The sequence below is a fragment of the Anthonomus grandis genome, chromosome 8 (genome assembly GCF_022605725.1).
Source record: "Anthonomus grandis grandis chromosome 8, icAntGran1.3, whole genome shotgun sequence".
Taxonomy (NCBI): domain Eukaryota; kingdom Metazoa; phylum Arthropoda; class Insecta; order Coleoptera; family Curculionidae; genus Anthonomus; species Anthonomus grandis.
The window spans coordinates 3,497,918-3,515,998 of record NC_065553.1 but is presented as its reverse complement, the minus strand read 5'-3'; the positions used below and the strand labels follow the sequence as shown (position 1 = coordinate 3,515,998).

General features: G+C 32.0%; 1 protein-coding gene across 5 annotated transcripts; it reads left to right on the top strand.

Annotated features, from left to right (window-relative positions):
• The first annotated feature begins 567 nt into the window (after window positions 1-567).
• Window positions 568-17,498, top strand: LOC126739992 (transcription termination factor 5, mitochondrial). Of its 5 annotated transcripts, none has more exons than XM_050445841.1 (7): window positions 568-781; window positions 6,241-6,471; window positions 6,534-6,733; window positions 8,144-8,366; window positions 16,669-16,894; window positions 16,957-17,209; window positions 17,269-17,498. In XM_050445841.1, the coding sequence occupies exons 4-7, from the start codon at window positions 8,166-8,168 to the stop codon at window positions 17,450-17,452; spliced, it is 864 nt and encodes a 287-aa protein (XP_050301798.1). In that variant the 5' UTR covers window positions 568-781; window positions 6,241-6,471; window positions 6,534-6,733; window positions 8,144-8,165; the 3' UTR covers window positions 17,453-17,498. The 5 variants fall into 5 exon arrangements, with proteins under 5 accessions (XP_050301798.1, XP_050301797.1, XP_050301796.1 ...); XM_050445840.1 differs by having other exon boundaries at window positions 8,138-8,366; XM_050445839.1 differs by having other exon boundaries at window positions 8,065-8,366.
• Window positions 17,499-18,081: the final 583 nt, after the last annotated feature.

Genomic DNA, 18,081 nt, shown 5'->3' with positions numbered 1-18,081 from the left:
TCTAAAGGTGGCGGTTTTAATTTGATACTTCTTAAAACTAGTAAAGTATTTTATTTTTGTTCCTTTATTTTTTAATTCAATATTTGCATTTAAACACGGTCTTTTTTTCAAGATAGCGAATGTGTCTGTCTACAAGTTTTATAACAGAACTGTGGGTAAAAAGAGTAAACCATATCAGATATCTTATATGGTAAAAAGAGGATTGGTTTTGGATTGAAGTAAAAACATGGATGTGTTCAAAATTCCCATTACTTTAGAAGGGTCTAAAACGAGGAATCCGACAATGCTCATGTTTACATAAAAGATATTTTAGAAATTGATTTGTGTGATCTCGGTGGACTAATGCTAAAATTGTTAATTATTCTTTTTAATAATTTTTTTTTTCACAAAAAAAAACAAGAATATTATATTATAATATTATATACAAGAATATTATATATACATTTACTGTACTATTACATTTTAATGTCAAAATTGGCGCGTAAGAGTTAATAATACCTGGCAACACTGCTTTCGCTATCGAGTCATGTCATTCTACTTCCGCTACGCTTCATTTGCCATATTCTAGGTTATGTATTTGTTTTGTTTCCAATTTAAACATTTTTGATTTTATTGTCAACTATTATAATAAAATAGGAAAACAATTTTAAGAAAACGATGATGTATTTTAAGAGTTTCAAATTTAATTTCCATTGTGTAAATTTAATGTCAGTGGCAGGAAGACATAAATGCGTAAATTATTTCAATAAGGAAAATATAAAATATTTAGTGGAAGTTTGTGGTAAGGATCTTATAGTAGTTTTTTTTAATATAGGAACACTAGAAAGGCTATTCTTTCTGAGCCTTATAAATCATTAAAACCAACAAACAAATAATATCAACAAACACAAATACAAAATTCACATTGCCACAACAAATATTATAACCTAACCTACTTCCTGTAACAATACATGCATAACACTGCTTTTACATTTTCTAAGCCCCAAATGGATCAAGAGAGGTAAATCTTGATTCAGAAGACTTCAATGGTTGACCCAATGGACTGTGCATTATTTCATCTTCTCACTTGATGAACCAGAATACTAAGAGCCTCTTGCTCCAACAAAGCTGGCCAGAAACTAAACCATTAATAATCATAGACAAAACAGACATGAACTTTTCTTCTTAGAGATAAAGACTCTAAGATTATAAAAGCTTATGAATTTCCTCTGAACAGATACCGCAAGATTTACAGAAACTCAATCAAAATGGCTAAGTGGACCTACTTTCAAAGGAGGATAAATAATTCCTCCAACAGAGCAAAAGAGTCTTGGAAGATTTTAAATGAGCTAAGGGGCAAAAATAATGTCTTGGTTTACTTGGTTATTCCAAGTACCTTAGATTCCAATGTCCTCAATTCCTTCTACTGTGATATTGCTAGTAACCTTGCAGCCAATCTCTCACAAAAAATAGATCCCAGGAGCTATCTCAGCAATGTGGTAGTAGCCGAATCTTTCTTTTTTGCCCCCACAAGTGTAGAAGAGCTTAAACAGTTAATGGTTAATATTAAGAATAAGAGTTCATCAGGTTGGGATGGGCTTTCTCTTAAAATATTTTCTGCTTTACCTCTTGATGCTTTGCAAGTCTTGGCCGAGTCAATTGACTTTTCATTTATGTCTGGAGTTTTCCCAGTGCTTAAAAAGAGCAATGATTGTTCCTCTTTATAAAGGTGGCGATCGCGACTGTCCTTCTAACTTTAGACCTATAGCATTATTGCCTACTTTAGCCAAGATAGTGGAACGGCTCGTTAAGGTGAGGATGGTTTCATTTTTAAATACGTTTGGCCTATTGAGTCTTCAGCAGTTTGGCTTTCGTGAGTCTGTGAGCACAAATGATGCTATCTTTAGCTTTCTAGAGCACCTGTACAACTGACTGAATGTTGGTGAAGTTGCAGCAGTGGTATTCTGTGACTTGTCCAAGGCATTTGACTGCGTGAGTCACAGAGTGCTGCTGATGAAACTGGAGCTCTATGGTTTCAGAGGAACTGCCCTTGAGTGGTTTCGTTCCTCCTTATCAAATCGTGTCCAGGCTGTCAAATTTAATGGTGGTATCTCTAAGGAACTTAATATAAATGTGGGTGTTCCGCAAGGATCAGTACTTGGTCCTTTACTTTTTCTCATTTATGTGAATGATCTGCCACAACTGCAGGTAACTGGCAAATTTACATTGTTTGCCGATGATACCACCATCCTCTGGCACGACTCTGATGTTTCCCAAATAGAGGCCAATATACATGCAGATTTGTTAAAAATAAAAGACTGGTGTGATGCAAATTTTTTGACATTTAATGTTTCCAAAACAAATATCCTTAATTTTAAATGTAATACAAATGATATATTATGTTTAAATAGTGAAGCCATCACCATGCCACCATTCAGTAAGTTTTTGGGTCTTTCCATAGACAAGTTCCTTAAATTTGAAGACCATATTGTGAATGTATGTAGAAAAGTCTTATCAGGCTGCTACGCCCTAAGGGTTATTGCCACCAGTCTTAATTTCTCCAACGCCAGATCTGCATACTTCGCGATTATCGAGTCGCACCTTCGATATGGAATTTGCTTTTGGGGTTCATGTTCAAATTCACTTTTTAGTTCAGTGTTTGTACTCCAGAAAAGGGCCATTAGATATCTATGTGGGGCCAAGCTCGTGACTCATGTCGCCCGCTTTTGTAAGTCATAATATTTTAACCCTGTGTTGCATCTTTATTTTGGAAACTGTTTGCTTAGTTTTTAGAAAATATAAACAGGAACTCCACTTAGGAAGCCACTATAATACGCGACAAAATTATTTGTTGAGGCTACCCATTCCTCATTTTGAACTTGTCCGTAGCTCTATCATATATGGAGGTAGAAAGCTGTTTAATAAACTTCCACTAGAAATAAGACAACTTAAGACTGAAAAAACCCTACGTACAAGGACGAAAATATTTCTTGCTAGTAAAGCGTACTATAGTTTAAGTGAATTTTTTAATGATTAGCATTTAAGTATTTTTCAAAGTTTTATATAATTTTATTTTATTTTAAATTAGGTTCTTGTTTTTATTCCTTTAATGTACAGTCTATTGGCTTTGTCTACAACTTCTATGTTTATATTGACAATAAAGCATTTTTGAGTTTGAGTTTGAGAACTTATCAAGGTGTGCATAGAAAGGAAACCAAACCAGAGATGGATACTCTAATTGAGATCTTACCAAAGACCAGTATAAAATTATTGAAGATGAAAGTGAGAAATCATGGTTAACCTTAGAATACAACTTAAAAAGTTTTCATTGCCAAATAATGATGCCTAAAAGTGATTTTGGGGTCAAACAAGGTTTCCAGGTACTTTAAATTTTCAAGTTCTCACCATTTTAGAATAGATTGTGTCAATCCTGCATTAATTTAAAAAAAACTCATGTAAGAACACTTATTGGCACTAAGAAAGAGGATGTTTATATTACACCAATGAAAAAATTTAGATATTATCCATGCTTTGTTGCACAACAGCTGCATCAGATGTAGAAATAATAATCTTGTATATTTTCATGTCATTATCAGACAAATTGACAAAGTTGATAAATAACATATTAATAACAATTTAGAAAAATTTTTTATTAAAAAACAAATTGAAAAGAAGCTTAAGGAGTTCCTCATTCCATTATAGTCAACTTCTGTAGCCCTCAGTATTCTATTTCAAAACAAATTAAGCAGTACTTTGAATCAATTAGTCTATATATCTACATATTAGTAGTGTTATAGTTGTGTCAGAAATATAGTGGCATACATTTAACTTTACAACTTTTGGCAAGTCAAGCTCTGAATGAAGTCAAAAGCCACACCATTACGGTTCTGAGTAGTTTACTTTTGCCAAAAAATATTCCGATAATAAAATGAAATTGCGATCTTTGTATTTGAAAATACCTCATTTATACCCATAAAGTCGAGAATTATAGTATTTCAATTTATATCATAGTATTTTATGTAACACTAAAACTGAGCTATCGCAAACTTTATCCTGTCTGACTCAGCACTTCAAGACACACATGCAGGCATAAAGTACACCATTTGAAGTCTAATTTGTACATTTGACCCTTTAAAAATATACTTTGAAGAATGATAACATTGTTTCTGACTGTACTAGAAGTAGTTGTGATGTCCCAAGCTCTTTGACTAGCATGATTATCCAAGCAGACAAGGAGATAACATTGGCCAGACTTCCCATAGACTTGCAAGGTCTAGCAATAGAAAAACAATTTTAAGAAAACGATGATGTATTTTAAGAGTTTCAAATTTAATTTCCATTGTGTAAATTTGATGTCCGTGGCAGGAAGACATAAATGCGTAAATGACTTCAATAAGGAAAATATAAAATATTTAGTGGAAGTTTGTGGTAAGGATCTTATAGTAGTTTTTTTTAATATAGGAACACTGGAAAGGCTATTCTTTCTGAGCTTAATAAATCATTAAAACCAACAAAGAAATAATAATATCAACAAACACAAATACAAAATTCACATTGCCACAACAAATATTTTAACCTGTATCCTACTTCCTGTAACAATACATGCATAACACTGCTTTTACATTTTCTAAGCCCCAAATGGATCAAGAGAGGTAAATCTTGATTCAGAAGACTTCAATGGTTGACCCAATGGACTGGAATACTAAGAGCCTCTTGCTCCAACAAAGCTGGGCAGAAAATTAAACCATTAATAATCTTAGACAAAACAGACATCAACTTTTCTTCTTGGAGATAAAGACTCTAACATTACAAAAGCTTATGAATTTCCTCTGAACTTATTCTAACTTATCAAGGTGTGCATAGAAAGGAAACCAAACCAGAGATGGATACACTAATTGAGATCATACCAAAGACCAGTATAACATTATTAAACATGAAAGTGAAAAATCATGGCTTAATCTTAGAATACAACTTAAAAAGTTTTCATTGCCTTATAATGATGCCTAAAAGTGATTTTGGGGTCAAACAAGGTTCCAGGTACTTTAAATTTTCAAGTTCTCACCATTTTAGAATAGATTGTGTCAATCCTGCATTAATTTAAAAAAAACTCATGTAAGAACATTTATTGGCACTAAGAAAGAGGATGTTTATATTACACCAATGAAAAAATTTAGATATTATCCATGCTTTGTTGCACAACAGCTGCATCAGATGTAGAAATAATAATCTTGTATATTTTCATGTCATTATCAGACAAATTGACAAAGTTGATAAATAACATATTAATAACAATTTAGAAAATTTTTTATTAAAAAACAAATTGAAAAGAAGCTTAAGGAGTTCCTCATTCCATTATAGTCAACTTCTGAAGCCCTCAGTATTCTATTTCAAAACAAATTAAGCAGTACTTTGAATCAATTAGTCTATATACATATTAGTAGTGTTATAGTTGTGTCAGGGATATAGTGGCATACATTTAACTTTACAACTTTTGGCAAGTCAAGCTCTGAATGAAGTCAAAAGCCACACCATTACGGTTCTGAGTAGTTTACTTTTGCCAAAAAATATTCCGATAATAAAATGAAATTGCGATCTTTGTATTTGAAAATACCTCATTTATACCCATAAAGTCGAGAATTATAGTATTTCAATTTATATCATAGTATTTTATGTAACACTAAAACTGAGCTATTGCAAACTTTATCCTGTCTGACTCAGCACTTCAAGATACACATGCAGGCATAAAGTACACCATTTGAAGTCTAATTGGTACATTTGACCCTTCAAAACTAAACTTTGAAGAATGATAACATTGTTTCTGACTGTACTAGGAGTAGTTGTGACGTCCCAATCTCTTTGACTAGCATGATTATCCAAGCAGACAAGGAGATAACATTGGCCAGACTTCCCATAGACTTGCAAGGTCTAGCAATAGCACTGGTTCTTATATCATTCTTAATTGCTCTTCTACCCAATGTTTGCTTTCTGAAAACAAATGTTTTTAGGAAGCACCTGAAGGCATTTTTCCTTGTTCAGGCTTTTTAATCCTTTTGGGAGACTTTAGCTTTAATTTTGATTTAATATGATAAATCTGTTTGTAGTGTGTGAAATAAAACAAACAAAATTGTATTTATTATTTTATCTTTAATGTGGCTAATTTGTTACTAAGAATTTTTAATGTCCTATCGTTTATGTTAACTTGTACTATTATCTGTATTTTGCATAAATATATTGATTTGATTTATAATTTTTCCTTTCCAGGTTTTACACATTACGAGATATACTCAACCTTCAAGAAAACAAAAAACTCATTAAACAAAAAGGAGACAGTAGATCTAATAGAATCATACAAATTTTGCAAGGGTCTTGGCTTTTCAAACAAGGAAATCCTAACATACCCGGCCCTTTTAACTCAACATCATTTAGCATGTATATCCCAATATAACGCTCTTAAAGATACAGGTTGTCATCGAATTGATGCCCTTCTTTTAAGTAGGTAAATAAGGTGATGCTTTAAATAGGATCAAAATCAATTGCATAGAAATATTTTTTAGGGCCCCAATGTTTTTTAGAAACAAAATTAAATTTTTAAAGATTTGTGGGTATTTGCAAAAGGATATTGATGTTGCCGAAAGGCTCATGAGCTTTCTCAATCCCCCAATTAAGAAACCAAAAAAACTTGATAAGCAATTGGATAACATTGATGAAATGATTTGGTCGGAGGTACATAAGGCTATTTTAGTTGACTGGTTAAGTAAGTTTTCTATTTTCAAGTACTAGTTTGTTTTAATTATAGTAGGATGTGGACTTCTCACACGAAATTGTGTAATTTTTGCTTAAAAATTAAGGTTGTTTAACCATTTACTTCTATATGCAAAAGTGTAACATTAGCTCATTTAATATGCAAACTTTATGTCACATATTTTTATTATAGATTGTGTGGGTCTTTTTGTCAAGAAATTAAGAAAAAAACCTTTTTTTTTAGCATGTTTTTAATTTATAATAAATTCATTATTACGACTCTGTGAAGAATAGAAATGTAGAATCGGCTTGACTAAGTTTGATTAAAAAAACACATACAAAGGTAGAACATTTAAGATGGAGATTTTCTTATGTATTATGGAAAGTAAAATAAAATCCCATCTTTGTAGAGTGTTGTGTAGACATTTTTGTTTACTGTCGCTGTAATTGATAATTTTGAGATTTTTTTTTTTATTAAGCTTTTGACTAAAACACCCACAACATGACGATAAAAAATAATATTAACGTTTACCCATAATCATTTTGGTCTTAGTGGAATATCTGGAAATAAGCTCTAATCTGGACCATCTGGTTGATTTAATATTAACCAGCATGGTTTCTTGACTGATAGGTCAATCGTTACAAATGTGTTACTATTCTCAGAGTGTGCTGTTAAGACATTTGATGAAAGCAATTAGCTTGATATTGTTTATACTGACTGTGACAAAGTAAACTATTTAATACAAACTAATTAGACATGGTCGCTCCAATTCTAATAAAGCTTTATTTACAAAACTGAGAGTGTCAATTGGACCCTGTTATTTCAATACATATGTAATAACCTCGAAGGTGCCTCAAGGTTCTAACTTTTGGATTGCTTATTTTTTGCTGTTTTTCCCACCATATAGAACACTTTTTTATTATAAGCAGAACTTTTGACTGGTTTGAGAAACAGCAAACAGTTTAAGATTAAAACAATAATTAGGTGGTGCAGTGCAATGCAGTAGTGAGATCACTTTTGCGGTACAAATATGGATGCTCTTAAGAGCAATACATACAATCATATACATTAACAACATGATGAAAAAATTAAACAACATTGCAAAGCAAACCAATATATAATTATAATTTTATATATTTAATATCTTTAGTTAAGACTACTTTTTTTGTTAATTTTTGAGATTAGTTTTAAGTGTAGCTTTAAGGATTACTACACCTTTACATGTAATTACCAAGTTATATTGGTGTTTACAAAGTGTACCATTAAAATAAAACGTGTATTTATTCAGTTAGTTTGATCACACCTCAATAAGATTTACAGTTCAATAAAAATCACCATTTCAGAAGAAAGACTAAATGCCTCAGAACATCAAATTATCCAGCTTTTAAGGGTGCACAAGATGATTAAAAACAAAAGTTTCAGAATAATCAATGAAAACATAACAATGGCCGAGTCCCTCGGGATGACCCACACCAAAATCCTTAGGAGTGGTTATGTATTAAATAATTATCCGGAATACCCAAAAACCATGCTTAGAGACCATCCATTTTTTGCCGGTGTTGACCTGGCTAAGCATTATGCCGTAAATCCTAAGTTGATGATGATTAGTCCAAGGAAGTTTATGGAAATTTATGATATTTTAAAGGTATGCTCTTGGGAATTAATCAGCTGAAAACCGTATATAGTCGTCCAGATGTTAAAACCTTGTATCTCAAAAAACCACAATTTCAGGAAATGAATAAAACTTATCACGTTTACCGATTTTTTGTTTGATTTAAAATTTTGCCAATTAGTTTAACGTTACTTACGAAATGTACTTAAGATGATAAGACCCGCATATTTTTTTTACAATGAAAATAATTTAAAATAAAGTTGAGATACAAGGATTTTAAAATAAATGTTGATGGATTAAATGAGATGCGTGTTACTAATTTTTAAATATTGTTTTATTTGGTTGAATGTTGATTATTCTACATTATTTAAATAATGGGATTGATATTCTTAAAAGCAAAATAATTTGCTTTGCTTGCAAAAAAAAATTATACAACAAAAATAAGCTTTTTTTACTTTTAACAAACCAAACTAGCCCAAAGCAAACTAACTTTAGTTATTGCTAAATAACGTAAAAAAAACTAAAACTATTCGTGACTCAATGAATTATAAAAATAATGATAATCGCTATGAATTACAGATTTAAGAGTTTGAAGTTATTATACTTATCGCGAGAAATTGGCAGGGAATTATTATATAAATTCTTGTGAGCTTTCTTATCATTTAACAGCATTTTTCGTGAAGGAAGTGGAATCCACTTATCTTCAAAGTCTAACTTATACTGAATGCCATCAAACTTTGTGTATCTTAGGGCTCTAATATCTGTAACACAAGGGTCATCAGTTCTTTTCCCAGGACGTATCGAGTTGAAATATTTTAGATCAGAGTTTAAGAAAAATGTATGATCAACGTATTTTACTTTGTATGGTCCTGATTTTGAATGTCGTCTTAAATAATCTGCACATAATTGGATGGGGAATAGATGTTTCGATTTTTTTTCTGGCTTCAATGCTTGAGTGTACACTATCGCACTTCATTTGTGAGTGTCCTTTAACCAGGTATTTTTGCATAATCTCCGTCTTTGTACGAATAGAATAATCGAGCAGTACAACCGAAAGCAAAGCATTCCTGTTTTGTGCGGCTCAGTCGTCGCTATAAAATATTATAGGTTTATTTTTTGCTTCCTTAGATAATTCATTATCTAAAAAATCAATTAAGCATGTAGCAAAACAGTTGCTTTCCATGCCACCCTGGCCCTCATGCCAGACGTAACAAATTACAGCCTTTGTGACCACGTTATAAATTGTAAAATTGTGACATGCTAACTTTTGTTTAAAATAAAGCATGCTTGCCTGCAATTGTGGCACAAGCTGTACAGCTTGCACATCGACCGTAAATACAGTAACAGACTTTTGAGTAATAGCATCCTCTTTATCTTTTTCCTTCTCTTTTCTTGCCTTATTTTTTTCTTCTATGTGTTTATTATCGTCATCGACATGACCCAAATTGTGTGAAAAACAAAGATCTCATTGATCTTTTCGTGGCTGAAAGATATCAATGTTTAGTTTCTTCATTTCCGCCACAAAAACATCTTTGCCACTAGGATTTTCAACCTCTTTCTTGTAAACTTCATAAACTTCAGAGTACGATCGAAAAATTGGCTCCAGGTATAATTTGCTCGTGGAAGCCCTACAATAATGAGAGGGCAGTTGAGGTTTAGTGCCGGATTTCTTCACGTTTTTTCTCATTAGCCAGTTTAATTTTTTTGGGATATTTTTCAGTAATATTCGGTATTCCAGCATTACTATTTTTTACCCAGTTAATGACGCTCCACTCACCCAGCCCTAAAGTAGACAAGAATAGTTTCTTGCAGACTGGAAGCAACTTTTCTTCAATTTTCAAGTGATAAAAGAACGTTGTTTGCCTTCTAGTTTTATTTTTAGTAGTCTTTCGCTTTGTTTTACATTGAGTTACCATTGCACTAACATAAGTTTTACGTTGTTTCCAGTCCATGTCGGCCCAAAAACGTCAAAATACACACAACCGCAATGTCTAGGGATAATTTAGAATTTTCTTAATTTTTTTTTTAATTTGTTAAAATTTTATTTACTTGCTATAAATATAAAAATATCTAGACTTTATCCTTATTTTAGACTGCTTAAACCACACTGTACATTTTTCTACTTAATTTATTTATGTCAAATAAATAAACAAATACACATATCGTTATTTATTGTCTTGAATTCTTTTACCAAAAAAAAGTGTTTGCGTTTTTTTGGAAAAAAGTTCGTTCATAGAGCTCAGTATAGTTCTTGCTAACCATGCAGCGCAGACATTTAACGAGAGAAGAAATGATACGAGCGGTGGGCCTTTTAGATGGTGGTATGACGCAAGCACAGGTTGCAGTGAACATGGGCACTACTCAAAGCGTAATTTCACGCTTATATGCACGGTATCGAGAAGAAGGCGATGTGGCGGAAAGGCATAGAGGTCGCTTACGTATTACAACCCCTCTACAGGACCGCTTTTTACACTTAAATGCTCGAAGACGCCCCACTGTAACAGCACCAGAATTGCAAATCATGCTACAGCAAGTGCATAACGTTGAGGTTTCAGCCGATACTGTACGCCGACGTTTGCATGAAAACAACCTACGTAGTCGTCGGCCTTTAAGGGTGCAACCGTTGTCCTGGGGTAATCGAGAAGTACGACTTTTGTGGGCGGAAGAACATTTGTTGTGGCAAAATGAAAGTTGGGCAAATGTGCTGTTCACTGATGAGTCTCGGTTTGGAATTTACCCCGACTCAAGAAGAGTTCGCATGTGGAGAGAGCTTGGAAACGCAAACCGCCTGTGCAATGTCCAGGAAGTGCATTCTTTTCGTGGCGGAACCATCATGGTTTGGGGAGGCATTAGTATTGGAGGAAGAACAGACCTCATTTTATTAGAAAACTTTTTAACTGGCAGATTATACGTGGATCAGATACTGGCACCTGTTGTTATTCCGTATGCAGCAGCAATTGGTCAAACCTTTGTTTACATGCACGACAATGCCAGACCACACACTTCAAGGGTTGCTAGAGAGTTTCTAGAAATGAATAATATCGATGTCTTACCATGGCCACCTCAATCCCCGGACCTAAACCCCATTGAACACATGTGGGATATGCTTCAAAGAAGAGTTCTTCGTATGGAAAGACCAAGAGACAATAGAAGAACTTTGTTTCTGACACTTCAAGAAGCCTGGAATGAGATACCCCAAGATGATATTGATCATTTAATTCTAAGCATGCCCAGACGATGTCAAGCAGTTGTGAACAGTCGTGGAGGTCATACAAGTTATTGAATATTGTTTTTGTTTATTTTTTGTTAATTTAAAATTAAGAATTAAATTTTTGTAAAACCTAGTTTCTCAACAACTTTAATTTTTTTGCATTTTTTTAGAAAAAATATAAATTATTTAAAATTTTTTGGGTTTTTTTATTACCTTATAAACTACTCTTAAACTTGCAAATAAATTTAAAAAAAAAGATCATATTAAAAAATATATATACAAATTTATTCAAAATATCCCTAGACATTGCGGTTGTGTGTAGCTCCTGCCTTTTTTCTTCTCCTATTAAATGACACTGCCTTTTTGTTTTAGATTTTTGACATTTTTTTGATTCACATCTTTTTCCCAACTGTCGCGATTTCCGTTCAACTCTGCTCTTGCCACCATTTTTTTCTTTTTTATAAGTTACGTATTTTTCGCCCTTCATGCGTTGACGCTTAGTTTTGTTTACTTGCTTAGGTTTATTTAATTAGCTTGTTTTAATATTAATAAAAAAAATGCTTTTTTTATAACCTGATGGTCGAAAACTAGATCCTGAATCATTGAATGCATTTTCCTGATTAGAGTTTAATTTATCAGCGGATATTACAAGCATTTCTTCTGTACCTTTTATTAATGGATTTTCTGTTATTATTGTTAAATCCACAATAATAACATTAGGTACCGGCGTAAGCTCAGTATAACAACCATTAGTCGAGAAATTATCATTTTCAGAAGGTAAAAGTACTAGACTGTTATATGATGAGCTAGGCTTCGATAATTCTTCTGATTGTACGGTCAAATTTAGAATTTGTGTATTAGGTTCGATAAAGCTATTATCCCCTATTTCCGAATAATCAAAAATTTTGGCATCAAGAGTACCGATACCAGATTTATGCATAACCTTTCCCTTTAAACTCAACTGTCTCATTTGTTCACTTCTTGAACACATCTGTAATATATAAAGTAAATTAAAAATTAAGAAAATGGATGTTTTGTTTGATTTATTGTGAAAATAGTACTTTTTAAGTGATAGCAAAAACTTGTATCTCCACAATATCCCTATTTTTTAGTATTGTAGGTAAGTTTAAAAACCTCGTATCTCAATTTTTTTAACATAATAATATAGTAATACCTATTAAATATTAAATAAATTATTGTAAACTAGTACAAATGAAAGTAAGTATAAGAGATTTATAATTAAGTAACATGTTATGGTAAAAAATGGTTTTAACTAAAGTTTTGCAATCCAACCTCAAAATAATATTTACTTAAACTTGCCTTTATAAATCATAAAATTAGAAACCATTTAAAACACCGTATTCCAACACACGTGTTTACATGAAAACAAAAGAAGATACGAGGTTTTGACACCTCAATTTTTCCTTTCGCGAGATACGAGGAATTTAAATTTAGGACAGCGCATGATCTTTATTAACTAATGGAGTTACTTGGTTTTAAAATCGATGAAATATGGATTTCTAGTCACGGTAAACCTCATATCTCAAAATAGATATATCTTGAGTTACGAGGTTTTAACATCTGGGCGACGATATTGCCATTTTTACAATATTCAATTTAATATATTGCAAAACGTTGCATTGGTCGAATCCATCACGTAGAAAATCTAATAATGTCTATTAATTTCATATTATAATTACTTTAAGTTCTAACTAGTGCCACGAAATTAAATAAGTTAGCAAATATATGTTATAAATTATGTAATTGAATACCCCAGAATGATAAGTCGGTAAAAACCACTTTTTACGAAAATCTGGTTTTTGCGCGATTCCAACCATGTAGACCTAATACACGTATTAGAGTGAGAACTGAACATATCAGCTTAGTAGATTAGCCAGTAGATGGCTCAAATATATATCGATTTCTGTCATTGAGAATAAAAAGTCGGTATATCCGGTTTTTACCCAGATTTCATTTTCAAGTGAAGTCGTTAAAGTGTTTGGTTACTGCGTTGTTGTTTTTTACCGGCTGACTATTTGCTAGCATTTTCATGATGTCTAGTGACAGTGATATCGAAGTAATGATCGATGATTTAGACCCAGATTATAGTGATAGTGACAGTGATAATGAAGTTAAGGAGAATAAAACCAGAAAAAGAAAAATAAATAAACATCTCTGGAAAAGTGTTCAAAGGAAATCTAATCCAATAAAGGACTAGCATACACATCTAAATCCGGAATAAACATGCCTGCAAGGCGAGGTTATGAATGCGACTGCAAAACAATGATAGCAGTGAGGTCTGTTGCAAGGTAAGAAAATATAAGTAACAAAAGATACAATAATTAGGTAATTTTTTAAATATTTTTTTTATTCAAGAAGGCGACCAGACATTATGAAAAAGCGACTTCTTGGAAAGGGCCATCCGATTGAAAATATTTTAACTGATAATGAATTAATTCAAACATTAAAACGAAACTCATCCTTTCATTATAAGGTTAGTTAGGGATGTGCGATACTGAGGAAAGTACCGGTATTTCGGATCGTATCGTATCGTTTTAAAAGTACTGGTTGGTTACAATATCGACAAGTTCAGTACCGATATTCCAAGTACCGGTACGATTTAACTAAATATATATATATTTTTTAAAATGTATGGCTGGTATGGTCAATACTGATATGTTTAGTATTATTTATTAAAATATTATTTATTAACAGCATTTATTTCGAAATAACTACAAGTAAAAATTTGACATTTGTCGTCACTTAAATTAAAACCGAACAACAGAAAACATTAAAACGTAAGACAAAAATAATTATTCTAGAAATTGAAAAATAATTACAAATTCCAGTAACTTAATTCTAACGAATTTAAAAATAATAGCCTTGAAAGTCTATCTCCAAGAAGTCTGTGACGGCATTCATCCATTATCGCATCAGCCTTTGAAATTAGGCGTTCAGAAAATGGGTTGCATCTGCCAACACTACGGATAAACATAAACAGAAAGACAGAAGGAAACAGGAGTAAATCCGTGCTTCACTGCTTCATTCATATTAATTTATGTGGTATCTTTTTGATTAAATTAAATTTATTTCATAGCATTCTTCGATACGGGATACGATAGATACTGCATAAAACTCAAACGAATCGAACCGTATCGTACGTTAAAGTACCGGTACAAAATATCGAGTATCGGAAGGAAAAATACCGGTACTCGAGAAAATCGTATCGTATCGCACATCCTTAGTTAGTTATGCGAATACTTATTTACTGATAGTACGTATGTAACAATATTTTGTATTTTAGATTATATTAGCAGCCGGACGAGAAATAATGGTTTGCAAAAAAGCTTTAGCGGGGCTTCATGGCATAAAATTTGGTAGGATTGATCGAATTGGGCAAGCTAAAAAAAGCAATTCGGCTCCTCCGACAGACAAAAGGGGTTTATCTGAAGGATCCAGGGTACTTAAAAAACCAGAAGCTCGAATCCAACAAATTGAATCACATATAAATTCATTTCCTATTCGCATCTCGCACTACACCAGAAATAGCAGTCAAAGAAAGTTTCTTTCACCCGACTTAAGTGTGATGAAAATGCATGAGCTGTACGTGGAAAAGTACGAAAGTGAGAAATATCGACAGTGGAAAGCTGATAACAAAACAAAATTTCAAGTCAACTATGATTTTTATCTACACATATTTAACACCAAATTTAATCTTTCATTTGGAAAACCTAAAACGGACGTCTGCAATGCATGTGACAGATTCAAGAATCAAATAGATGCGGCGGAAAATCCAGAAGGAAAAGCTCGATTGAATCAAGAACACTCTGTACATCAAGCCAAGGCGCAGAAATTTTACGACAACCTTAAGGGGTTCAGTGAACAAGCTAAAACGGACGAAAAAATGGATGTTATTAGCTTTGACTATCAACAAAATTTACCAGTACCCGTACTTCCAATAGTTGATATTTTTTATAAAAGGCAGCTTTGGGTTTATAACCAGTGTTTTTACTTGGCAAAAACGGGCCATTCTTATATGTACATGTACAATGAAGTCGAAGGAAAAAAAGGTGCAAATGAGACAACATCTTTCCTAAAACATTATGTGGACAATGTTGTTGATCCTTCAGTGGAGACCTTGTACTTATTCACAGATAACTGTGTTGGGCAAAATAAAAACATGGTTGTTGTCCAGATGTTATGTTCCTTGGTCGCCACTGAAAGATTTAAAATGATCTACCATCGATTTCCTGAAAGAGGTCATTCGTTTCTACCATGCAAGAAACCAAAAAACGCAAAGTCGCATACCTTTACTTGCCGGAAGAATGGTATTCAAAAGTGGCAAGAACCTTAAAAACTTTTACTGTTATCAATGTACTGCCACGGATGATAGGAGACTTTCGTTCGTATTTCCAATCTTTCTTAAAAAAAAAACATAAAAAACTTTACCGTCTCAAAATACAAAAGTTTTAAGTATGAGGATAAAAAAATCACCGTTTCTGTATGCCACAATATTGAAAGTCTAAACCAAACTTTTATTGCATTTAAATCTAACGCAGATTTATTTGCTTTAAAGGAATCGAATGTAGCCCAACTCTACACTACAACTCTTCAAGTTAATCCAAAAAAACTTTAAAACTTAAAGGAACTTCAAGATTTCATTCCTGCAATATATCATGGATTTTATGACTCTTTGGATACAGAGCAACAGCATGAGGAAAGTGAAACCGACTTATCCGAGAATAGTGATGAATAAAAAAATGTTATTGTCAATTTAATTTGATGTTTTGTAAATACAGAATGACAACTAGGTATATCCGTCTTAAATTTATTATTTTTTCTAATATTAGTAGTATTGAACAAAAAAACTAGCTTAAAAAACGTTTTAAAACACTTTCAATAAGCATTTAAATAATAATTTGTAGGTAAAAGTACAACTAGTTTTAATACACTTGTTATTTTCATCTCCTGTAAAATTATCTATTTGGTTTTAACCGAATTATCATTCTGGGGCACTCAATTATACAATTTAGCCTTAAAATATTGCAAAAAAAGGTGCCTATAAGGCACAAGTTAACAACTCTTCCTAACTTGAATTTAAGGTAATTCAAAAATGTTTTCTAGGAATTTAGGATTACTGATGACCAAATTCAGAAGAGACCAGCGGTTTTTACTTTAAGCCCAATAACTTTAAGGGAAAGATTAGAAAGTATTCAAGAAACGCCCGAAGTACGTGTTTTATTCGATGATCCCAGGATATTACACTTAGTGGTGCATCATAATAAAGCGATGTCTAGACTAGCTTTTTTGAAAAATTTAAAATTAAGATGTGCGACTTTAGGGCATATCGGTAAGACTTAGAATCATATTTTATATAATGCGATATTGGTATTAATAGTTTATTTTTTTCAGGCAATTTGTCTCCAAATTTTTTTGAAAATTATATTCAGGCAGGTCAGGACATTAACAACCCATCCGCCGTCATTGATTTTATTAGTAGATTGTTGAAAAAGCCTTATACAGACGTAAAAAAACTGTTACAAAGACATCCATTTTACTTTTACGTCCCATTTGTGGATATCGAAGAGACGTATAACACTTTATTAGGTTTAAATTATAATGTAACTGATATCTCAAGGATTGTATTTATTTTATTGTATCCTAGGTAAGTTGTTGTAAATTGTTCCCAAAATGTGTTTTTTTTAATTCAATATTTTTTTGCAGTAAAAAAATTAAGGCTACATATAAAACTCTACAGCAACAAGAAAAACTAAACTTTATAAATTTAAGTCGTCACAAACAGTTAAACTTAATCCTGTATTCCATAGAGAAAGAGTATCATTTTACTGGAAATGGCATTTGGCAGTCGGAGCCTAAACACGAATTTGATGATAAAGTGTTAGAGTAGTATTATACATTTATATTTGTTTAAAATATATATAGTTATATATAAATATTTTTATTTAATTACATTTTTTTTTGGTATCAAAATACTTTATGTAATATAACACTGTTTAACTCAATAACTTGAGTACTGTATGCAGACACACAAAAGTATTCTTCAATCTGCCGGAAAATACAGAAGTTTTCACTATTGAAGAATATAGCCGATTTTCAGCGTGGAATGGTTCTTAGTTGGTATTAATTACAAATCGTTTATTTTTTGTCAAAATAAGAAAAAAAAAGAATGCATTTTATGAAACAAAAAGTATGACAAAAAGGACAGTTAATTGATTATAAAAAAAAACCACTTCACATGCTTTTTATATTAAGGAAAGCATATGTGAACTGTCCGCATGCGGAGCTATTTACATCTGAAGACCACAGGGAAAAAACGTGCAAAGTCACTATTAATTGAATTTGAGAAAATAAAATTTTAAATTTGAAAACGCTATAAATTTTTTAATAATTTTTTTAAAATTTTGATTTTGGAAACAATTATTATACCGTATACTAGCTTTTTAAATTATGTAATGAAATTAAAAAATATCAATTAGTTTTTTAAATTTTATTACAAAACCAACCAAAGTACAAAAA

Coding starts and splice junctions, on each gene's coding strand:
- LOC126739992 (XM_050445837.1), top strand. CDS start 658: ATGATGTATTTTAAGAGTTTCAAATTTAATTTCCATTGTGTAAATTTA. Junction 6,734..8,064: donor TATTTTAGTTGACTGGTTAA/GTAAGTTTTCTA, acceptor TCACCATTTCAG/AAGAAAGACTAAATGCCTCA. Junction 8,367..16,668: donor AAATTTATGATATTTTAAAG/GTATGCTCTTGG, acceptor AATGTTTTCTAG/GAATTTAGGATTACTGATGA.